This window comes from Fukomys damarensis, unplaced genomic scaffold, assembly GCF_012274545.1.
Source record: "Fukomys damarensis isolate Sample0158 unplaced genomic scaffold, DMR_v1.0_HiC HiC_scaffold_10, whole genome shotgun sequence".
NCBI lineage: Eukaryota > Metazoa > Chordata > Mammalia > Rodentia > Bathyergidae > Fukomys > Fukomys damarensis.
Genome location: NW_022900922.1, coordinates 28,930,626 through 28,955,826, shown reverse-complemented (window position 1 = coordinate 28,955,826; position 25,201 = coordinate 28,930,626). Strand labels below are relative to the sequence as shown.

At 37.5% G+C, this 25,201-nt stretch overlaps 1 protein-coding gene across 2 annotated transcripts in view; it reads left to right on the top strand.

Annotated features, from left to right (window-relative positions):
* Positions 1-25,201, top strand: part of Hivep1 (HIVEP zinc finger 1) — a 129,613-nt gene that overhangs the window by 96,851 nt on the left and 7,561 nt on the right. For both annotated transcript variants that reach the window (XM_010622868.3, XM_010622867.3), the window contains exons 5-7: positions 3,095-3,228; positions 3,893-4,068; positions 8,802-8,903. In XM_010622868.3, coding sequence (XP_010621170.1) covers positions 3,095-3,228; positions 3,893-4,068; positions 8,802-8,903 — 412 coding nt within the window. The remainder of the gene's footprint in view (positions 1-3,094; positions 3,229-3,892; positions 4,069-8,801; positions 8,904-25,201) is intronic.

The following is a 25,201-nucleotide window of genomic DNA, read 5'->3' as shown; positions in this document are numbered from 1 at the left end:
GCAGAGAGCCATTCCTGCCTGTCCTGTGTGTATCGCCTCTTCTCCCTTCACCTCACCTACCCCACCTCTCTGTCTACACAGGTCTTGAAATCACTACTACAGGGAAAATTAAAAAGTAACAGACTTGTATACTTGATAAGTTGATTTGATGTTGATTTGCAATGTAATTTAAGGTCATGAAACTGTAACTTTAAGTAATTTATGAAACCAATCTTAAAAGAATTACTGTTTTTATAAAATGGAAAAAAATCACATAAGTTATTGAAGATACATAACTGAGTTTATCAACATTGAGCTATGGTCTTTTGGAATTATCTACTGAATCTTTGACCTCTACGGGCTCATAGCTATAATAGACTCATAAACATTTACATAACTATAAAGAAGAAACTATTGCAGTGTCAGCTTTAGAGTAATAATATGTTTAATTCTAAAATAAGAAAGTCTCTAATATTGCCATAGATAAGGAAGATGTGGATACAGGAAGATACTCCAAAGGTAATGGCAGCGATATTTCAGATGAGTCTCAAAAAATAATATTTTTCAGGCAAACAAGAATTAACAATTTTTAATAGAACAATAAATTACATAGAAGCGAGACATTTGAGTCATTTAAAGAACTGCACAAAGTCTGGCATGACCAGAGGTTCTAATAAGTTTGAAAGAGTACCATACTTTGCAGTTGGAAACATAGATAGAAACCAGAGTATGTGCATGATGGTGGAGAATCATAGCGGGTTTTCAGTGAAGGAAGATGCATTCAAACTATTTGTGAAATTTACTTTTTAAATACTCAGATTCTATCCTGCTAAATCAGAATCTTAGACCTAATTGTGAAAATTTAAACAGAGCTCCATTTGTATTCCTGATAGCCTAATGAAAGATAATTCTCCTAGGCTATGGATATAGTTCAAGTGACACAGCATGTATTCAACATGTATGAAATCCTGGGTTTGATCCCCAGCATAGAAAAAAAAAAGTCCCCTTGAGTATCAAGTGCCTTGCAAGAAACATCTGGAAATGCATACCTAGGTTTGCCTCTCAGGAGAGAGCTCCAGGTGGAAGGTGTAGCGATTCTCCAGTGCCTTAGTGTAGTTAGCAAGATTGCTCAAGGATGTATAAAGAAGAGGAGAGGGTTAGAAGGATTCTACAAATCTCTGTTTAGAGGGAAAAAACGGATGAAGATTGTCCACACAGGAAGCTGAAAGTAATTGTTGTAGAGGAATAAGGAGAACCAGGAGGAAATGGTATCTCACAACATATGGACCAGTGTATTGCAAGAGTTGTTGAAGTAGAGGAGTCAAATACAGATGAAAGCAAACAGGAGTGTCTGGGCTGGACAGTTGTAACAGCAGTGGGCTGGAGTCCATGGGCAAGTGGCCGTGCATGATTTAGTACTGGGTTCTTAGCCACACCTCACAAATGGTGATGCATTTGTGATTCAAAATGGAAAAAAGAGCAGATGCCATACATTAAAATAATTTCTAAGGGAAAACAAGACATCAGTAATACCTGATGCCCAGGGAAAGTCAGAACGTTAAGACTGGAGGAAACTATGATGATTTGGGCACTTTAACCAGTTGATAACATCAGCAGATAAAAACTGTATTTGATAATAGGAAGGTGACCAAAAGACAAAGGGAGATTTGATATCGATGAGAAGGGAAAGAAGGGATTACTGTTAAAGGGGTAACATCAAGGAAAGGTATGTGCATATATTCCCCCTTATGGGGAGACCTCATCTTTTGGACAGGAGAAGCAGAGACAGGTGTGCTTTTACCTGTTGGCACGGTCGTGGCAGCACACTCCACACAGCCTGCCTTTTGAAGCTTTTCTGTCCTCTTGAGAGGTCAGGGACTTCACAGTGTACTTGTCTGAGGCCACACAGGCCCTCATCTGTTATGCCCACCCTCTTGTCGGTTTTAACAAGTCATTGCAGGATGATAGCTTTCTGTTTGGCAGTGTAATTTAGAGATTTATATAAAAGAAGCCTTTGATTAGAGAGGTTTATTTCTCATGTTAGATTCAACCACAAGGCTGGGTTCGAGCCTTTGGCATTAACATCAGCCTTGGACTACTAGTACCTTTACCCTAACAGGTGGGTTGGCCTGACTGTACTGTCTCCTCACCAAGGACATGTGAGCTTGGAGGGTGTGATGACTTGAGATAACTCACTGTTAGTGGTATGTTGTGTAGTCTTGCATAAAACCGTAAGTTGTGTTTCCTCTGGAAAAACACATTGTCTGTCATTTGGAGGTTCATTACCTTTTTCTAAGGACCTAATATCAAGCCAAAGCCTAACTTTTGTTTGAGCTGGATCTCACAAGTGATCAGTATTCAGGGAATTTTTTAGAAGATCTAGAGAGGAACTATACTTGTGGTCTAAAGTAATAGAGGGAGGGTAAGCCAGATATTGGGAAATGGAGCTTCTGCTTTACCTTCAGAATGGGTATAAGTTAAGGAGATTTAGTGATGTTTCTTGGAGATCTGAGATCTAATACCAAAGGGGTGACTAGCTCTTTTCCATGTCCAAGGAATAAACCCATTAAGCAATATATTTAAACTGTAGTATGAGTGGATAAATTAATAAAGGATGGTTAGTCTGTAAAAGTTCCTGTGAAGGGAAGACACGTGGGAGAGTAAGGCATGAGGGAAAAGGGTTGCAAGTTCAAAGCCAGCCTTGGCAGCTTAATAAGACCATCTCAAAAAGGGCTGGGCATGTAACCCAGTGGGAGAGTGCTTGCCTAGCATGCTGAAGGCCTTGTGTTCAATCCCTGGGACCCCTCCCACCCTGCCCCAACCAAGAAATTCCTCTTTAAGTTTGTAGAATACCAAAGTGGGAGGTTTGTTTTGGGGTGTCAGGAACTGTGGTAGAATTGTTTTAAATATCATATTATGATCAGTCAGTTTGTTATGGTTTAGACAGATAAAGATAAAGCAAATGACCTTTTTTATCTGTTACTTCTTAGAAGTGCATTTCCTTAAATTAAGTACATGGTTTATACTCGGTGGTATTTTAATTTCCAGCGAAATGTCAGCATGCTTGTGTTTTCAGTTTTATTAAATTAGTTTCTTTTTTTTTTTTCCCTTTCAGAGAGCATTAGGTATTCAAAAGTCCACAGTAGTTGAATTCAGCAGTAAAGATGTCTCTGAAATTAACAGTGAGCAAGATAAAGAAAATTCGTTAATCAAAAGTGAACCAAGAAGAATTAAAATATTTGATGGAGGGCAAGTACAAAATTTACTTCTTAAATGTACATTTAAACTTACTTTTTAAATGTACATTTACTTTTATGTGAATTAGTACCAATTTTATTTAAATGTTGCAAGGTTTACTAAAAGAATCTTTGTGGCAAAATATATATTAATTCCATTTTGATGGAGAAAATGATGACCAGAAAGGCCTCAAGGAAGGCCTCAGAAACAGCTGTGAGCTAAGTTTTCACAGTGAGCCTTCATTGCATACTGAATTACAGTCAGGAATGACTTGGAAATCTGCTCTGAGACAGATGAATATGTTGCCTGTTTGATTGATGTCTTTGTGTACTCTGTTATGAGGAAAACATTGTAAAAATCAATTACAGTGAAGCCCAGAAATATTTCAGTACTTAGACTTATTGTGATTGAATTTAGCAACAAAGAAAACTTTTAAACCAATATCTTACAATGAAGGAAATATTTTTAATTTAAACATAATATTGAATACGTTTATTTGATTGAAGTTAGCTTTTAGAACATTATGTTAATGGGAAGAATGGAATAATCTATTATTAACCTTTGTATATATTTTTTATAGATTGAGTATAAAAGTTTATTTTGTTGGTAGAATTTTAATCATGGATATTTTTCACAAAGACGGTCTCCAATCTCATAATTTTTCTCTTCAAATTAGGTATAAATCAAATGAAGAGTATGTGTATGTCAGAGGCAGGGGAAGAGGAAAGTACATTTGTGAAGAATGTGGAATACGCTGTAAGAAACCTAGTATGTTAAAGAAACACATACGAACCCACACAGATGTCCGCCCCTACCACTGCAGTTACTGTAACTTTTCCTTTAAGACGAAAGGTACGAGATACCCATTGCTTCCTGGTCCTTTTCATATGCATTTACAGAGGCTGAAGAAGATGACTTTGCTTATTCTTTGAAGGATGCCACAGAGTAGTAGCCTAAATTAACTAAATTACATCTTATCAGCAGTGTAGTTTTATGTTTTTAGAACCTTTGGTGAAAAGTTAATAACACATTTTTAGAAAATACGTATATAACATTTTAAGAGGAGCAACTGTTCTTTTTATATTTTACTCCCCAAATTAGATAAATTAGATAGCATGATAACTAATACATTTCAAAATTCTTTGAGCTGAAGAAGAAAAAGAAGTTTTTTATGATCACAAGTAAATTCATTTCGGTCCTCAAATATTAGTGATTTAAAATAATAGTGACAGTAAACGTTTTTTTTGTTGTTGTTGTTCTGGTACAGGGGATTGAACTCAGGTCCTTGCTTGCAAAGTAGGTGGTGGAACCACTGAGCTAAATCCCCGGCAGCAGTAAACTTTTATAATCATCCTACCCATGCTTTATCATCTAATTTTAAGCATATATAGATATTTTTTTCTGAGGCATTTTTAACCCCAAATACTTTTGACTTTTTTTCAGATTTTTTTAACATTTCTATTTATTGTTTATAAAAAGATCTTAGAACTAGTCATTACAATTATACTTAGCATCCTTTCCCGTTATATGTTTTTATTTAACTGATAGGCCATTATTATAAATTAATTTTGTCCTGTATAAGTTTCTTATTACACATAATGCATATGTTAATGTCAAATGTTTGTTTACTTCATTAGGCTTCTTGTATATGAATCATTATACAAACGTTTGTTACTTGAGTCTTTAATTTTATGTAGTACCCTTTAAAAAGTAAGACTCTCAAAATTATAATTGTGAAAATATGTCTAAAAGAACAATATCTGTAAAAAATGCTTTTTATAGAAACTATTTTTATCCCTTTTGAGTCAACATTGGCTTTTTTCTGTTATATTAGTTACATTCATAGTTTCTGTTTTAAAGATTGATCGACTCTTTACCAAAACCGTGCTATATTTTTTTGGCAAGTATTTGTTGACATTTAAAGAAAGCTATAACATGTAACAACTAAACAGCTTTAAGTAGCTCTCTTGAAACAGTGATAGAAAACCAAAATGCTCTTTTCAGATAGCTTTGAATAGTTCTGAAGCTCTGAGACCTCAGAGGGATGGGGGAATGCTCAGTGGGTAGTTCTTTGAAAGTGATGTAGACCCTCCTGAAGGCAGAGGGTGTGTTTGAGACTGATTTCCGGTGTCTTGATAGGAGTTCAAGTGCCTTGATCTTTTAAGCCATTTTATCACTGATTTTGATCTTGTGCTCGAAGAAGTATCTATGAATTTCCAGTGTGAGACCAGAAACACATTCAGAAGGCCAAATAGGGCTGGGGATTTTGCTCAGTGGTTCTGCTGCCTGCCTTGCAAGCGCAAGGTTCCGAGTTTGATCTCTGGTACAAAAAAAAAAAAGGTCAAAAGGCCAAATGACATTACTAATACAAGATTTACCAAGTGTTAGAATAATGGTACCAATTACAAGGAGATAAAGGTATGAGAAAATGACTAGTTTTCCATAGAATAAAGCAAAAGATTTAGGATTTTTCAGGGATTTTATTCATAAAATAAGGGCAAGAAAGGAAGAACAATCTAGCAGTGGCAAACCAGATAGAACTACAGAGAATTTCTTGGTAAGGAGAAATAGTTTGAGTCCCCAAGTATTAATTTTAGTGAAATAAAACAACATTGTGCCAGATTTTAGATAAATGTTATTAAATGGTGGGCAGAGCTTGCCAACCCCTGAAAAGTGAGCATTATCTGTTGACACCTTCCACGCCCTATGTGCTGCATATCTGACCTCACATAGTATTCTGTTTTGTCAGTTAAGTCATGTGGAATTACATGAGAAATATTTATTTGACAAGACTATCCTAGCTTAGAGAACTGATAAAAAAATTTGGAAATTCATTATTTCCCCATTCTTAGCAAGACAGCTCTCATTTTCTTAGGTCAGATTCCTTTCAAAAGTCTAATCTTTTGGAAATCTGTCTATGTGAAGTAGATCCCATGACAGTTTTTAAGCATAGTTAAATAACAGGAGACCTGTTTTTATTTTGAATTAGGTTATAGAGTTTGCTCAACTCTCATTTACTTACTTCTCACTAAATGTGTCTGATGATTAGCAAAAGATTCTGAAATAACTGTGTCGTGGTACACTGTGTAAATATGGTGAGCAAAGTACCGCAAAAGAATGGTCTACAGTGCTAGAATTTGATGCTTGTGGTGATAATGCTTACAAATTTGTAAGTCATCCATTTGCCCTCTTTATTTCCTGTGTGAATTTTCAAAATAATTTCAATTGATTTATTTTTTATTTTTTATTTTTTTTGGTACCGGGGATTGAACTTGGGTCCTTGCGCTTGCAAGGCAGGCCACTGAACCACTGAGCTAAATCCCCGGCCCCTTTAATTGATTTATTAATTTAATGATGCTGCTTTAAAGGTCACTCAGCACAAAATTCCCAGTGGGCTTGCATCTTTGCAGGATGTTGTCCCTTTTCTGTCACAGAAAGCTGTGGAATCCAAAAATGACCTCTCATGTTGACTGAAGAATTTAGGTGCATGTTTATTAAATGCATCAAAAATTAATTAAATTAATTAAATGCATCTGTTAAATCAGTCATTAAATGTAAGGTTATCATTAGGAGATTTTTTTCATACTTAAACGCAAATTTATTTAAAATTATTTAAGAAGTTGATTAATAATAATAACTCAAAACGACCAAATATGCCTATTAAAAACATATTCCCAAGGGCCAGGGATTTAGCTCAGTGGTTCTGCCGCCTGCCTTGCAAGCGCAAAGACCCAGGTTCGACCCCCAGTACCAAAAAAAACCCCAAAAAAAATCATATTCCCAGCCAGGGATTTAGCTCAGTGGTACTGCACCTGCCGGGCAAGCATAAGGTCCTGAGTTTGATCCCTGTTACTGGAAGAAAAAAGTGGGGGAAATGTGGTAAAGATATATTCCCAAATTTGCCTAGTTATACTTACACATTAACTTCTTACAAAGCAGATAACCTGTATTTGGCCTAGTTAGGGAACGGAAAGTATTTTGAAAGGGAACTATTAGTGAACCTTTTAATTTGATTTATAATACTGTTATTGTACTGAAAGCATTTTAACTTAAAAGTGAAAATGACTAAACCATTTTTATATCTTTATTGATATAAAAACTCTGAAGCTCTTACAGAAGAGTAAAGATTTGTGTAATGCATACCAACACCCATGTTTTAATAGGTACTGATGTTGTGCTGTATTTGCTTCATGATTTAAGTGTAGTGCTCCGCCCTAGGTTGATGAGAACCTATTAGCTAGTGCCAGAATCAGCTCATACAAGTGGGGCCAGTTTCACAGATTCGGTACTTTTGTCAAGAAATTGAAACTCACTAAGCAAATTTTGTGGGCTTCTGCTACTGTAAGCCCAAAATATGGACTAATGATTCAAATACTTTTTATTCTTCTAAAGGCTGTTTTCAAGTACTAATTTGCCCTCGCCCCTCAATATAGCTGATTTGCCCTTGTTGGCAGTGTTTTTTTCTACATAAGATGTTTGGTGCCCTCAGAAGAATGTGACCCATCTCCTTGCATATGGGACCATTTGGGGCAAGTGGACTCTGGTTCCCAGTGACCCTGGTTAGAATTGCAGAGGCGGATCCCTCAGCTCCTGGAGAAGCACTTCCAGACATCCTTTTAGTAGCTATCCAACCAACACATGAGGTGAAGTTCTTTTCTCTTGTCCGTCACGTGTGTGCATAAAAATACTGCTTATCGTATTTTAAAATGATCCAAAATAATTTATCACAATGAAACAAAACATATTTACACCCTTTCCCCACCAGCTCAAAAATTTGAAATACAAATTTCCAGGTACCAGAAATAAAGAAGATGCTCAAAATCAGTGTTATAAACAGGTACTTTAAAAAAAAAATCTAAAAATCCATGGGGAAATCAAAGCCAAATTTATACACGTGGACCTGGCATTTTAGTGCCTGTCCTAAGAAGGAGCCTGAGGAGCCTGGATTTAACCTAGTTCTCCTATTCCTTGACTGTGGACCCTGTGAGGAAATGAGGTTTCTGCTTAAAAGCAGGACCCTTAACCTGTGCCATCCAAACAGACAGACAACAATAAAATGATCTCAAACAACTGGAACCATTAAGGTACCAAGCAGAAAAGCAATTGAGAAACTGCTGTAAAAATTGTTTCTACATCCCATTTTCTTAGGACTCTGTGGAAAATGATCTTGCTGAAGTTAACTTACATTGAAAACTAAAAGCATGCAAGGAAACAAACTACTATGAGAGAGACTGAGCAGATAAGAGAATCCCCACTCCAGGAATTATGGCTTCAGTCTTATCTGAAAAGGACTTTATGTGTAGCATGTTCCCAGAAATAAATAAGAAGAGGGAATAGAAACCCTGACACAAAAGTAGACACAAAGTAGAAGAGGCAGATTTGAAGAAAACACTTTTACTAGTAAGTAACAAAATTGTTGCAGTGTATAGAGTCTAATATCTTCTGATATCCAAATTTAGTTATTATAATTGTTGAACAACAGTCTGTGCTTTTCCTTGACATAGGAATGGCGTTTGCTACTGTTGACAGATGCAGTAGGAAATGTTATTATGTAAGCTGAGTAAACATTTTTTTTTTCCTTTAAGGAAACTTGACAAAACACATGAAGTCCAAGGCACATAGCAAGAAATGTGTGGATTTAGGTGTCTCGGTAGCTTTAATAGACGAGCAAGATGCAGAAGAATCGGGTAAGGCTTTACTCCATATTTTTTGTAAATGCTATTTACAATGTACTATTAGTTTTGCATCCATAGCCTTCTAGTCAGTTTCCCACCTTCAGCTTTTGTCCTTCATCTCCATCCATCTACACTGATGTTGCACTGATGTTAATCTTCCTGAATTGTGCGTTTGATTACATTGCTGCACTGATCATAGGTTTTCATTGGTTCCCAGTTGCCTGCTGCCAAGTACACGTGAACCACATGACCTCTAATTGCCATTCTTCTCTCTCTGCCACCTACCTGCTTCTTTGCCCAGCATGGAGCCTTCTGTCATTTTCCCTTCCACACATTTGTGGGAAGCAGTTGCTCCTGTCTGAGTTTCCTCTCCAGTCGTCTAGCCCTGCGCTGCCGCCTTTCCTGTTTGCCTGTGCGTTTCCTTACCTCCCCACAAGGCTGTGCAGAGCAGCTGGGGCTGAACGCACCATGCAGAGGCCTCTGCCTCACCAGCAGCTCTATGAAGCCCTGTGCATTGTGAGGCTCCTTTGCTGTTTGTGGAAAAAAACGTTTGTTTGCTTGTCAGAAACATCTCTTGTTTTGAAAAGGTTACCTGGTTTTGTTGTTGTTGCTGTTTTAAGTATTAGCTCAACAAGTGTAAACACGTCTCTGTCCATTTTGGTGGGAAAATAAACCTGATCGTGTCATCTGAGTAATCAGAGAATAGAATTATCTTTTTGTTTAAAAAAAATAACTTACAGATTTAACAAAAAGAGAATTTTAAGATATTCTGTTCCGTTTTTAAAATGTCCTATATTTAATATTTACCTGCCTGCTTCATTTTTCTTAATTTGTATTGTCTTGTATAATCAAAATGTGTAAAGAGAAAATGATGAGGACATCGTGGAACATACAAGTTAAAATATCACCTCTTTCAGTCCTGACAAATAATAAAACTAAATGAATCAGCCTGAATTTGTGTCTAAATATTGAGGAGAAGTGATTCATTTCCTTAGTAGTAAGAGCAATTGAAATGTAACAAGCTAGGAAAAGTATTGAAAGAATTTTAGTAAGTGTATTTATTACCCACTTAAAAGCTACCAGTAAAACACTGTAGTTAAAATTATTTTAAAAATTACAAAATTATTATATTCTAAAAAATACTGTTATGTTTTACTCATCTTTAAGGTGAATTTTTTAAAAACTAAGGAACCTGTGTGTAGATTCCTCTCAACTGTTATGGGTAGGTAGGACTTATAGTCTTAAGTTTGCATAGGAGAAGTAAGTGTAGTTTCCATGCATTGTTTAAATTGGCTGCCTGGTTGATTTACATAGCTATCCTTTCTTTTCTGTGTTTTTCATCTCATTACCAAAGTGTTAGAAGCTGCTCTTAGATTGCAGTGGTACCCTGTTTGTGACCAGAATCACAGAAATTTTTCTATGATTCTGGTTGCAACTGAATTGCAGAATTGTGGAAAGAATTAAGCTCATGAACCAAATACCACTATATATGTCAAAGTTGATAGCCAGGGGTTAGGTATTCTGATAAACAAGATCGTTTCACCTTTCTTTTTAGTGTAATTTTATAAATTAGGGTATTTGTGAGAAGTGTGCTTGCTCAAAGTTGCTTCCTAGTTTTTATCAAGTGGTAAATATAATGAGAATCTGAGGAAACTTAAAATTCTTCATTGCTATGCCAACAAAATGTATCCCTCTCTTTGCTTTGTTATAGGCTTGCAGTATAGGTATAATTATAGTAAACAGATGCTTCAGACAAAGTCTGATTTTCCTTTTATTCTCTTTTTGTACTTTAAAAAGTATTTGAGTTTTTAAAATACAAAAATTACAAAGAATTGTATTATATGCACTCATGTGTTCGTACCAGAATTAATGATTCTAAGAATCTTCTCATATTTGCTTCATGTCCTTATGAATTCATCATGTTTTTAAAAGCAAATTCCATAAGGCATTATGTGCAGGGGCAGCTCTGCTCATCCCTATTCTGGCCACTTCTTTCCCGCAAAGGCACTGAGGGTTTCCCTCCACTTCATTTAAGATCCCTGTATACACCCGTGAACCATGGGAGCATGGTTATAACTTTATTATAACTTGTGTAAATAGTACTGCTTTGCAGATGCCTAGGACATTGATTTTTTTTTTACAGTTTTACATTGTTTTCTGCCATTTGTCCACCTCCCTAACATAATACTGTCAGAATCTTAATTTTGGTCACTTTGATGGATGATAGTTTGTCATCTTTATTTTTGATTTCTTGATTACTAAAATCAAGTCAATTATCCTTTCAGAAGGACCTTTACTCCATTATATTGATGATAGTTTGGAGACATGGACTTCTGCTTAGCTGTTTTGCCTGGCCTGTCTTTGGGAGTGTGGGCAGCCAGAACCTGCAGTGAGGAACCAGGAGCCTGGCGGGTGTGCGCTGTGCCCGCAGGGTGGCTGTCCTTCAGCCTAACACAAGCCTGTTGTATGCTGTTTTCTTTCTGTCCCCTTGGCCAGCTCCTCCATCTCCCCAGCCTTGGTATGCCGCCATGGGTCTCCTCTTTCCTGTCTTTGCTCTTCCCTAGCTCAGGGATGGCGAACCTTTTAGAACCTTTCAGTGATACAGCCCACTGCAGCACACGTGTCGTAGGTTCACCCCCACTGCTTTAGTCATCTCCACTCTGTGACCTTGAATACCATTTGGTGTGGATGACACCCCAATCGCCTGCCTCCTCACTGTGTGTTTGGATGTCTGTATGCATTCACCTTTGATACTACCCAAACTCCGGAATTACCTTCACCTCAAGCACATTTCCCTTGCCATCTTCTCTCAGGCTTCCAGTTGCTTGACCCAGAACCTTGATGTTGTCGATGCTCCTTTCTTTCTCTTTTTGCCCTTAATGTGCCAGTAAAAACTCAGCTCTTCCTCCATCACTCTTCACACTCCTCCTGCTATTAACCCCTTTGCCACCCTGTCAGGTGAACGCTCCTGTGGTCTCTGCTAAATTGCTTCCAGCAGCTCCTGTGATGCAGCCCTGCCTCTCCTAGACTGTTTTCTACACAGCAGCCAGAGTGGTCTTCTAAAAGCAGTGCTTGGCCTGCTCCTTCCACAGCTTCTCCTGCAGAGAGAGGGCTGGTCTGTCACACCCTTAGAGCTCCCGCTCCCCTTTCTGCTCCGCGGTCTCTCTGAGTCTCCTCTCCAGTCCTTCCTCCCTTGCTCCCTCAGCAATAGCCACTCAGCCTTCTGGCCCTTCTCTGAACACAGCCAGCAGGCTTCTGTCTCAGGGCCTTTGCACCTCTTCCGCCAGGCGGGACAACTAAGTACACCATGCCTGCCCAGCTCTACACAGGTCCCCTTCTCCTTTGGTTCTCCCGAACCCCCCAGATATGGAGACAAAAACACCCTACTGTCTTACTGTCCGTGTTACTTATGCCTCTTATACATCCTACTGTCTTACTGTTGTCATTACTTTTGCCTCTTATCTCATAATTTTATTTTTCTTCCTTGCACGTACTGCTACCAGATATGTGTACTTGTTCATTATCTGTTTCTAACAGGTAGAAAATAAATTATATTTGGTTTTGCTTACTGCCCTAGGATTCTACCTAGCATATAGTTCATTGTGAACATTGAGTGTTACTGAATGGGCAACTATGAAAACAATACTATAATTTATAGGAAATAGTTCATTATTATTAAAGAATTTGATAAACTTGTTTACATTAAATTCCATCTCTAAAATTGAATGGTAGGCATAGTGAATGCACTGTTTATACTTTTCTCCATAAATGGTGTTTGTTATATAGTCAGAGCTGATGTAAGTGTTATTAAGCCAGTAATGACATTTGTTTGTTATTTGCTGTTTACTGGCCATCGATTGTATCAGACTAGAAGATGATTCAGATTTTCTGACTATTCTGTTTCTTATCCTCAATAATGATCTCCCCATATTGACAAAGATCTTTCCTACTTTTCAGTAACTTCAGAAAAGCAAAGTGTATTCTCCTTCAGACTGAGTCACTTATTGCTTTAGCACTTGGATAGGTTTTCCGCATGTGCAGACTTCTGTCCTCCCAGAGCACTTGGTCCATGGCTGTGATGCCCTGAGCTGAACCCACACACATAGGGGTACATCTGGCATGGCCCTGCTGGTACAGGGGGAGGACTAAGAGAGATTGTTTCTCCTTCACTACATTGTTAAAAGGGTCTTGAAGAGGGTGATGGGAGAGGAAGGGCATGCTTTTTAGACTGAGGGACCTATACGGGCAGAGCTGTGAAGGTGGACAGATGGGTGGGGACCAATGGGGGAAGCGCTTGTGGCTTTACTTTTTCCTGCTCATTGATTCTCTGACACAGTGAGTCTTTCTGCTATGGTAGTTGATTCTGATTTCTGCATGTTTTGACACTTGAAAACCATTCTTTCTTACATATAATTATTTAGTATCTTCATTCTCAGTAGTTCACAGTATGTATGTAATATATTTCTTTGATAAAGAATCTTTTGGAGGGTATCAGCTAAAGTCATTTAGAGCCATGCTTCTTAAGGACCATGTATATCTGACTTTATCCCATATTATTTTATTTTCTCAAATATTCTAGAAACACAAAGACAAAAGATAATAGGGCTTTTAATCTGTGACCTTGGAATTTTCATTTTCGAGTTTTTTTTTTTTTTGCAGTTGCTATTACTTTATTATGTGGGAATTTAGATAACTATGGGGAAAAAAGCACAATTTAAGTGAGTAATTCTATTCAGTAATAATAACATCAGATAATACTGCAGAGTTGACCCATTCTGGATGGATGAAAGTTTTTATGAACAATTTCACCATCTTCCCTTATCAACCAGGTGGAGATTTAACAGTTACAGTGGAAAGTCTGACATTATTTTTCTCTTGTGACATCCATTTTATAGGTATATGTATAAAGACTAATTTGGAAATCTTGCTTACTTTTTAGGGAGCATTGTTTTCCCTGGAATTAATTTCTACTCTAACATTTTTTGTGTTATGAAAATGTCTTCACTCTAGACTGTTATAAAAGATAAGACGTTGACTTGTTCCAATTTTAATGTTTTCTGTTTTAAAATTTCCCTTAGCAGTTCCATAAAGTTGTAAAGATAGCAGCGTGACTTATAAAGTGTTTACTTTTGCTGTTAATTTTATTTTCTGGGGGAAAATATGAATTTTTGGACAAATATCAGGAGTAGATGAAACATCTAAAAAATTAAGAAGGAGAATACTTTTTTTTTTTTTTTGGTACCAGGGATCAAACTCGGGACCTTGCATTTGCGAGGCAGGCCGCAGCACCACTGAGCTAAATCCCAGCCTGAGAATACATGTTTTTAGGGGCTGTGGTTTTGAGTTTTGAAGCACACATCCATTGGTGGATGGAAGAGACGGGAAGCTGGGCTGATACCCAAGGGTGCCGTCCCAGTCACACAGGACTGATTCTCTCTTAGGGATCTTCTCATGGTAGCAGCTCCTTCTGAACCTCACCACCACGCAGTGTCCTCTGTTATTCCTGAGGCCTCCTGGACAGCAATTTCTCCATTTACTGGACCTATTAAGTGAAACTAAATGAGTGTCAACATGCTGTTGTTTAGTGTAGGGTTATTAAGCACAGAACTTGTTATTAAGTGATTTTGTGGTACCAAGGAGTCTTGATATCATTTCCTGTATTTTTAATCTAACATAAGTCTAATATCAACCCACTGCAGGACATCAGGGGAAACCACAGTGGATGCCATTTATCACTGGCATCTTCAGAAATTCAAGATCTTGTGGAGGTGGGCACAGCCCTCACCTCTACTCCCTAGGCAGTGTGGATGGTGGCTTCTCAGAGGCCTCACACCTGTGCCTAGCTCCATGTAGACCCAAAACCCAGGAAGCTCCTTCATTCCCTAGGTTTCCCTAAACTCATGTGAAACTTGCCATTTAATCATAGTAGCAGGTAATATGTACCCCCTGTATAACATAGGGATTAAAGAAAAATAGCCACCACATTCAGAAGCTTCATGCCTTTTTAGAGACTGGTCTTGAACTGTATAAAAATTTGGAACATTATGTCTTCTCTGTTTAGTGAAGCACCATGCATCTATAGTCCCAGTTACTGGGGAAACTGAGGCAGGAAGATTGAGTCCAAAAGTTCAGTACCAAGCATGAACAATGTAGCAAGATTTTATCTCAAAAAAAAAAAAAAAGCCAAAGATTTCTCTAGAGTTGATAGCCAGACTTCAGTACCAACAGGACAGTGTAGTCAGGCAGCAGTGGGGTCCACATGCCACTCTTCAAGGACTCCGGGACTCGGCACACTTTAGTGACAGACACATATACCGACACATTTATGCTCATAGCCTCATGTTAAATCTTACTTGTCTCAGATGTGTTGGAAATGAAGTAAATCTTTAAACAAACCAAAAGGTATAGTTGAGAGACTTGATTCTAAATTAAGACTAAATCAGACTGGAGAAGAGTGCATGGACAATATTTATAGGTTTATAGGACACAGTTGGGGTTTTGGCCATTTAACTGAAGTTTTCTGTAAGACAAACATAGTTACCACCAAGAAAAGTGTCTGAGCTTTCACTATGAAGCAAAATTTTTTAAACACTTATAACAGGCCACGCTGCCTCTACAAAGCAGGCTGGCAAACTGTTATTTAAACAGCATCACCATTTGGTAATGTCTTGGTAGCTTGTGGATTACTGGGAAAAGTTGAGGCTTTTTTTTTTTTTTTAAATAGATGTTTGTTTTTAGTTATTCCCTGACATCTTTTGTTTTCACTGAAGGTTTTTCGCAGATTTATTTGGATTTTAGTGTCTCTTTTCTGACATTGCCTTCAGTCTTTCTCTTTTTTTTATGGGTCTTGAGCCCACAGCACTGTGCCCAGTGTTGCTCACCAGCTTAGTGTGAGTGTTTCCAGTGATAAATGGTGGTCAGTCAAGGGCGATGGGAAAACGCTGAGATGGAGGCCAGAGCTCCTGGATTTTTTTTTTTGTGTGTGTTTTTTTTCTTTATTACCTGTGGCAAAAGTGGGCCATGTGGCTGGGTACCTGTCTCATTCTTTAGCAGATGAATTCTCATTCTCAGTGGAGTAACTCTGGGAGACATTTATTTTGAATCAGAGGCTTACACATTTTTGTAAGCCAGCCATTAAATGTTGGACATTTGGCATTTAAGAGAAGCTTCCATTTGGTTTAAAATTAGCAACTCAAGCTGTAATTATAATTTATGCCCACAGAATGTCTCATCCTTCCATCTCCACTGCACATTCCCCTGTGTTCTCACATACAAAATTATATGGCCTCAGAGAACTTTTCCTTGTGTTTTGAGGTATTAGGGGACACATTCTAGTTTCCACCTTTTGTGTCAAAAATCATGCTGCCAGCTATTTGCTTTCTCTCCTTTGATCAAAAGAATGTTTTTGTCAACAGAATGTTGCACTTCAATGCAAGGAATGTTAATGTGTACCCTCCACTGCCAACTGGGAGGCCCTGTAGTGCTATGGGTTCTTGTTGGAGTTTAAGCCCTGAATGATAATAGATGTGAAATGTTAGATCACAGGTTTATAAAACTGCATTGCATTTATCCTTAAAAATAAGTGAATTTTATAAAAGTAGTAGGAGTAACAGCCATCTTTCTGAATAAAACATAGAATTTGTCATTACTGGATTATTAGAGAAAAGATTTATTACTCTTTTTAAGAAAAAATTCCATGTAAAATATGAAGCTATACTAGATGAGGATTTGTATTTAAATAAAGCATTAATGAACAACACCAGTAAGGCAGTCTTTTGATTTACTGGCTGTGTTACCAAACAATAAACTCTGGCTCACTGTATTCTTAAAGGATATTTTCATTGTATAAACAAAACTATAATTTCCATGCTTTTAAAAAAATGCTCCCCAGGTGGCTGCTGCTTGGCTTTCCGAGTAACATTTCTAAACCCGAGAAAAGCACACAGCAGAGGACTGTTGGTCCTGGGGGCAGGAGGTGTGTGCTCCTGGAGCCCCATCATCACCAGAGGCTCACACCTTGTCTGTGGCTCCTGCTCTTCCAGCAGGGGTCGCTGTCTGCCAGCGAGGGGAGGCCAGGTTAGCTTTCATCCCACTTGTGAAATGTGTCTTGAGGATAGTTGCTTGCTGTAAATTTATAAAAACTTGCACTTGTGAAAAAAGATGTTGCTGCATCTCTTGCCTTTTTCCTCTTGAGTTGTAATTCATAAAAAATGAAGGAATTATTTTTGAGTTAATTTAATTTTCTTCCATATTGGAAACATTTATGAGTGGGAATGTGTCTGGGAGGACATAAATTAAATGGGACTTTTAAAGGCCACGTGTTTGTGAGTTTATTGTGCAAGCATTAATTCCTTATGTCTGTTCTAGAGTCTGTGACTACACCAGAAAAGAACAGTTGCAGTACAGGAGGGAAAAGGCAGTGTATTTTATTAGAATAAGGATGAGACTTTTTTTTTTTTTAGTTTTTGGAAGAATTTAATTTGTAAATTTAAAGTGTTTCCTGATACCAGAAATAGAAAACAAAAAGATACTAATAACCAAATGTCTTTTTAGAATAAATTCTGAATTCAGAGTTTTAAAGTGTACAAAAACCCCATGTTACTTCCAAAAGAATTTAAAAATTAGTCTAAGTGGATAATTTTTGTTGACAAGATATCAAAACATCAAGAATCATCTGTTTTGTTTAAAAAAATTGTTTTCAAATCCATCATATTCACCTCTGCTTTTTAATTAAGGAGTTTAACTCATTGATATCTATAGCAGTTACTGACTTTATCATGTTTGGATTAAAAAATTTGTGTTTTTTTATTCCTTATGTTTATTGGTACATTTTAGGTTTATGTTACGATCATATTCTCCATTGGAATTTGTACCTGTGCATGATGTATCTTGGTTCTTATTTTTCCCCCATTTCCCTGCTATTCCTTTTACCCCTCCACCCCTCCCTATTTACAAGAACTTTGTTTCCATTTTTTCCTTCTTTTCTCATATATGTTTTTCTTTCCCTTCTTTCCCCCTGCCCTGTATCTTTTCTTCCTATTTCATGTTATCTATTTTACATTTTGATCCTCATTTACACTTTCTGTTTCTGACACCAAAGAAACTATTTGGTATTTACACATATGTGTCCTATTTATTTCACTTAAGAGTATGACCTCAGTGTGCATCCTTTTAGCTATAAATGTCTCTAGTTTTTCATTCTTTATGGCTGAGTAGTACTTAAAAAAATCTTCTTTGTCCAATCTCTAGTTGATGGGCAATTGAGCTATTTCCAAGCTTTAGCTATTACAAACTGCTGCTATAAACATAAGCATTCATATATTGCTGTAGTATGATGCTTTTAATTCTTTTGGGAAGATACCCAGCAGAGGAATAGCTGGGCTGAATAGAACTTTTAATTCTAGTTTTTTGGGGAATCTTCACACAGATTTCCACAGTGATTGCATCATTCTGCACTTCTACTAACAGTGAAGAAGGTTTTTCTCCACAGCCCCTCCAGCATGCATAAAAATTTGAGTTCATTCCTGGCTTTGATGGTTTCTAGTTGTATAAACTTTTTAGCTTCCTTCTATAAGACGGCTTTGCTATGAGCTCTGTCATTGGGTACTCATTTGATTTCAACATGGTAATATAGTGCAGACCTCAGCAAACTTTTTCTGTGCTGGGCAACATAATAAGTTTAGTTGTGGCAGGCCAGACATTCTTTGTCATGGCTACAAGCTTGTGATTGTAGCACAGTAGATAAAAAGCAGCCACGGGCAGTTGTAAATAAATGAGCCTGGCTGTGCTAAGGCAAAACTTCACAAGAACAGGTATCGAGGCACACATGGCCAGTGACCATAGTTTGCCTATCTCTGATTCAGGTCCTGGGGCCAGTGTCGCAGCTCTTAAACTAGGGAATGTGTACGGCAAAATCAGCATCACAGGGTCATACCAGTGGGTTTTCGGGGCCCTTATCAAGTCTTTGTCAGCCTCTGTGACATATTGATCAGAGACAGGCACTTTACTCCTGTCACACACTTGTGATTGTCAGTGATCTTCTCTGGGAGCAGAGCACAGAGCACAGGGCCCGGGGAATAAAGTGCACAGACTTTTATTAGCATGGATCCAGATAAGAGAGCAGAGTCATCTGTACTGCCTTGGTGCTGTTTGTATCTAAAGGAAGCCATCGCTTTGGCCTGTGTGCTGCCATCTCATTTCTTTCATCCCACCTGGTTGGTCCTCTTTGAAAATGTGTAGAAATTCAGCATTAATGCACAGGGCTCCAAACTTGGACAGTGGTCTTGCCCTTCAGGAAATGCACAACCGCTATCCATTCAGCAAAAAAGAACCACCATAGTCTCCTTACTTTAAGGACAAGACCTGAGGGAAAAGAGTCCCAGCCCTTCCTGAGCCCTGTGCAAGCTGCAGCAAATGCTTCTGTCGAGGAGGAAAATCCATGGGAGCCCCTGTGCTGCTGCTAACTCTGACCTGAAACTCGGCACGATAAAGGCAAATCCATATCAGATCAGAGCCAAATAGTTTTATGTTCTCCCCTCTAAAAGTAGATAGTATTATTTAAAAATTCTTCATATACTGAAAAAGAAATGAGGATGCTTCTTGACATAGATACACATGTTCAAATTTATATATAATTTTCAAATTCTATGGTTATAAAATGCAGGGTATTTGTGAGTTAAGTTCAGTTATTTATATTCTCCTTGGTGATGCATTTTTTTCTGTTTGTAATCAGATAATTATATGAAGCTTTTAACATTGTACCTATAAACACTGAACTATGCATATTTATAAGAAGCTAGCTTGTTGACTATTAATTCATTGTTGACCTTTCAGATCATTCTGTAGTAAGATTTAAAAAATATAACTCTGAAATGTTTAGAACACACAAACATGAGTTTTAATCTTCTCTCTGATGCTTGTGAGCTCAGCACTTAATTACATTTTTCATTTTCAAGAAATCATTCTCATAGAAGAATCAAATCCTTAATTAGTGCCCACTTTAATTATGATCAAATGGTACTGGGTTGTTTTGTTTTGGGATCAAACTCAGGGACCTTGCATTTGCCAGGCAGGCAGGTTCCACTGAGCTGCATCCCTGCTACATCCCTACACAGTACTGGTTTATGGGCAGTGCTGAACTAAGTTCTGTGGGGCCAGAGTGAAGCCATTCCTTTATGACGTGTACACCTGAATAAGAAATGCAAAAGTAGGTACAGAACGGGAGCACTTTTAGGGAGGACACATTTAAAGCCTGTATCTAGGTTAGGCAGATTTAGAAATTCCCTGTATTCTCAATTAGCCAACAGATATGTTAGATTTCAGGAATTGATAGTTTTCTGTTAAACAGAAAGAAAAGTGCTTGTGCGGGTATTTGGAGCGGTAGGTATTCTGAAAGAGTACATTACTGTATTGGTCTTGAGAGAATAAAATCAAGACCGTGGAGAATTGACAAATAGTTTTTATAAACTATTTTTTAGAGGAAAATTTTCATCATATGGAAAAATTACAGTAGAACAGAGTTCTAGTGTGCTCTTTGCCCAGCTTCCTATCACAGTGGCCTCTTACAGGCCCACAGACATTTGTCCACCTCAGAAGCTAGCTGATTGCAGCAATGCTGACTGAAGTGCAGGCCCTACTGGCAAGTCACCAGGTTTCCCCTGCTCCCGGTCCCTTTTCCATCTCAGGTCCCACACTGTGTGTAGTCATCACATGTCCTCTGGCATCTGCTGTGTGTCCTCAGTCTTGCCCATCTGTCTGGACCTGGACAAAGAGTACTGGGGTTATTTTGAAGAATGTTCTTCATTTGGGGCTCTTACGAGATACTGTTAACGATGAGGCTGAAGTTATGCACATTAGGATGGGTGCCACAGGCGTCTGCTTTCCTGAGTGTGTCCTGTCAGAGGTGCTAATGGCAGGGTGTCTGTAGGACTGTACTGTAAAATTAGTATTTTTCCTTGTATACTGTCAAATCTTTATGAGGGCATATTTTGAGACCTTGCAAGTATCTGGTTTACCTGTTGGTAGGTCATGTCTGTGGTATTACTGTGGTGTTGTTAGTAATTAGAATATTTGTGTAAGAAAAGGTTATCTTTTTTATTCATCTCTGTGGGTATGGGCTCAGGTTATATATTTTATTCTTTGGTTATAATCTGGTACTATTATTATTTCTTGCCTAGCTCAGGTTCTAGTGTTGGTCATGGACACCTAGCATTTTGAGCTCTGATCCTCTGTCTTTCCAACATGCCTCCATTTTTAAGCAGTTTCCTACTTTCTCATACTTCAGGATGTTTCAGTCCTGCAATTGGCCATTTCTCTAAGGATTCCTGAGTCCTTTAACTAGAAAATGGCATTTAGAACCCAAGATTTAGATTCTAGACAGGTGTGCACATTGCTGCTGACTTGTCACTGATGATGATGATGATGGAAGACACTGTCTCTGCCCCTCCCTTGGGATTGGACAGACCTAGGAGACACTAGGATGCAGGTGGACACACACACATGCCCTGTGCACGTATACTTCCAGCTCTTCTTGCAGCAGCACAAACTTTTTTCTGGCCGCCTCCATTCTCTGATGAGAAGCCTGGTTCTCGTCTATAATTAGATAATTTGTTCAACTCAGGTGTACAAGTAAGCTAGTTTTACAAATCCTTACAAACCTGCAAGAAACAGATTTCCAGCCACAGTCCAAGTGCACAGTCCTTTTGTCTTTAACTTTCATAGTAGCCAGTCCAGGCTCCCTAGGTTGTGACCTTCCCTTCCATCCTTCTGTGATTATGGGATTCATTGCACCCGTCAAGGTCATCTGTTCTGGCTTATCTTCCACCTTACTCTCACTCCATGTCCTGTGTTTTTATCTTAGCACCACTCATCTGCTGTATGCATTATGGCTGTTTTTGACAGATGTGTGTGATTCTGTGTCTGTACAGTTGTGTCCAACAACTTCCATCACCTGAAAATTCCCATGTGCCCCTTTTTTATAGTCTCTGGCAACCAACCACCAATCTGTCTTCCTGCCTACAGCAGTGGCTTTTCTAGGATATTACAGAAAAGAGAGTATAAAATACATAGTTTGTGATCTTGTCTCTTTCATTTACCAAAGTATGTGAAGATACATTCATATTGTTGTGAACTGGTAGTTTGTCCCTTTTTATTACTGAGTAGTTTTCCATTGTATTTATATTATACCTTCTTCACTGGCCAGTTGGAAGACACCTGGGTTGATTCCAGTTTGGGGCAATAATAAAATTTATTATTCTTAAATTTTTTAAATGTAACACAAGTAGATATTAATAAAGAAAATATAAAGAACTCATCTATTAAAAAATTGCATGGCATAGACTTGGTGGCACCTCTATGTAATCTTAACACTCTGGGAGGCTGGACAGGAGGATTGCCAAGTTCAAGCCCAGCTTGAGCAACTTAATGACTTGGTAAGACCCTGTCTGTTATGGCTTGTATCTAGATGTTTTCCCAAAACCTCATGTGGTCATTGGTGGAGTTTTCAGAGGTGGCTGGATCTAGAGTGTGTGATGGTGGGAGTAAGGATTAGTCTACTGATTAGGTTTGGCTTAGTTCCTGGGTATAAATAATGGGAAGGCCCACCCTAGGTATCAGTGTTACCTGCCCTAACAGCCTGGATATAGTATAACAGACAAAAGAGGGATGCTGTTAGGGTTAGGGTTACCTAGAACACTTACAGAGTTACCTGTTTTATCTCTTAACAACAGATTATTTCTGTTCTGACATTTAGATCTTTATTTCATCTTGATTTTACATTTATTGCATTCTGTTTGCTAGTATCTTGTTAAGGGTTTTTGCATTTGTATTCGTTGGAGATATTGGCTTGTAGTTCTCTTCTTTGGTTGAATTCTTGTCTGCTTTGGGGGTTAGAGTAATGCTGGCTTCCAGGAATGATTTTGAGAGTAAGACTTACCTCTCTATTTCATTTAGGAATTCAGGAGTGAGAGTGAATCTATCAGATCCTGGGCTTTTCTTAGTTGGTAGGTTTTTCTTTTTTAAATACAATTTCATTGTTGGTTATTAGATTATTCGTGGCTTTTGTTATGTTTTTTTATTTTTTGGTACTGGGAATTGAACTCAAGACCTTGCACTTACAAGACAGGCATGGCACAAGTGAGCTAAATCCTCATCTTATTCAAGAGTTTTAAATCTTCTTGGTTCAATTTTAGTAACTCATATGTGTCTGTGAGACTTTTCATTTCCTCTGAGTTCTCCAATTTTTTGGCATATACATTTTTGTAAGTAGTTGCTGATAATTTTCTGGACTTTGGCATTGTCCATTATGAGTTCCTTTTTCATTTCTAATTGCATTGATTTGTGTGTTTTCTTTCCTTTTTTTTTTTTTTTTTTGGTGAGGGTAAGAGTTTGTTCTTTCAACGAACCATTCCTCTATTCATCAATTCTTTGGTGCTCTTTTTTTTTTTTTTTTTTTTGGTGAGGGTAAGAGTTTGTTCTTTCAACGAACCATTCCTCTATTCATCAATTCTTTGGTGCTCTTTTTTTTTTTTTTTTTTTTGGTGAGGGTAAGAGTTTGTTCTTTCAACGAACCATTCCTCTATTCATCAATTCTTTGGTGCTCTTTTTTTTTTTTTTTTTTTTGGTGAGGGTAAGAGTTTGTTCTTTCAACGAACCATTCCTCTATTCATCAATTCTTTGGTGCTCTTTTTTTTTTTTTTTTTTTTGGTGAGGGTAAGAGTTTGTTCTTTCAACGAACCATTCCTCTATTCATCAATTCTTTGGTGCTCTTTTAATCTCCATCTCATTGATTGCTGCTCTAATCTTTATAATTTTTTCTACAAGCCATGGGTTTGGATTATTCTTGTTTTCATTCTGTTTTTCTTAAATGGGCATTCACTGCTATAAAATTCCTTCATAGGACTACTTTCATTGTGTCCCATATGAGCTAGTGTGTTTTACTGGCATTATTATTTAATGCCAATAAGAAAATCAAGGAACTGTCTTATTTATTCTGTGATCCACTTATTATTCATGAGTGTGTTGTTTTATTTCTATACATTTGTATAGTTTTTGTAGTTTCATTGCATTGTGATCTAACAATATGGTAAAATTTTGATTCTTTCCCATTTATTTAAGCATACTTTAATAGATAGTGTGTAGTCTGTTTTGGAGAAAGTACCATGTTCTGTTGAAAAGAATCTATATTCTGTTGTTGGGTGGAACAAACAGTGTAAATATCTAGTGAGTCCATTTTTACAAAGGTTTGGTTCCACTCTGATACTTCTTTGTTAGCTTTTTGTGGTCTATTTGTGATAGTGGGGTACGGAAATTCTCACTATAATTATACTGCTGTTTATCAAATCTTTTATGTCCATTAGTGTTTTCTTTATGATGTTGAATGCACCATGGTTTGGTGCATATACGTTTATAATTGTTATCTCTTCATGTTGAACAGTTCCGTTTAACAGTTCTTAACAGTTCTTCTTTGTCTCTTTTGATCAGCTTTGGCATAAAGTCCACTTTGTTTGAGAATAGGAGAGCTATTCCTGCTTGTTTTCAGGTTCTTGTTGGAGTATTGTTGGAGTATTGTTTTCCACCCTTTGATTTTTAGGGTTTTTTGTTTGTTTGTTTTGTTTTTTAGTTAAATATGTTTATTGCATACAGCATACCACTAGGTTTTTCTTCTTGATCCATTCTTCTGCTATTCTATGTTTTTTGATCGGTGAATTAAGTCCATTCATATTAATAGTTATAATTGATAGGTGTTGACTTATTCCTGACATTATATTATTTACTTGTTAACTGTCCTGCTTTCTTTCCTTTCTACTTAATTGGTAGCCCTGCCTGATACATTCATTCTGTTGGATCTTTTGGCACTGTCCACTTGATTGTCTCTAATGTATGATAATGTTTTAGTGTTGGTTTGGTGACCGTTGATTTTTTTTTAGGTGTTCTTTATCATGGAAATATCTTTTTTCTCCATCAGTTTTGAAAAATAATTTTGCAGGATATATCAGTCGAAGTTGGACGTTATTTTCTTTTAGGGCTTGAAACACTTCATTCATTCCAAGCTCTTTGCCTTTAATGTTGTTGTTGAGAAGTCTATTGTAATTCTGATGGGATTTTTCTCTTAACAGCTTTCAAGATTCTGTTCTTGTGTTGAATTTCTGGTATTTTAAATTATTGTGTGGCATTGTGTATTTTTATTTCTGGTCATGGCTATTTAGGGTTCTGTATTCCTCACTTATCTGCATGTTAAATTCTTTTTCCATGTCTGGGAAGTTTTCTGCTGTTACTTCCATAAACAGGTTTTTATATGTTCTTTGTGCTGT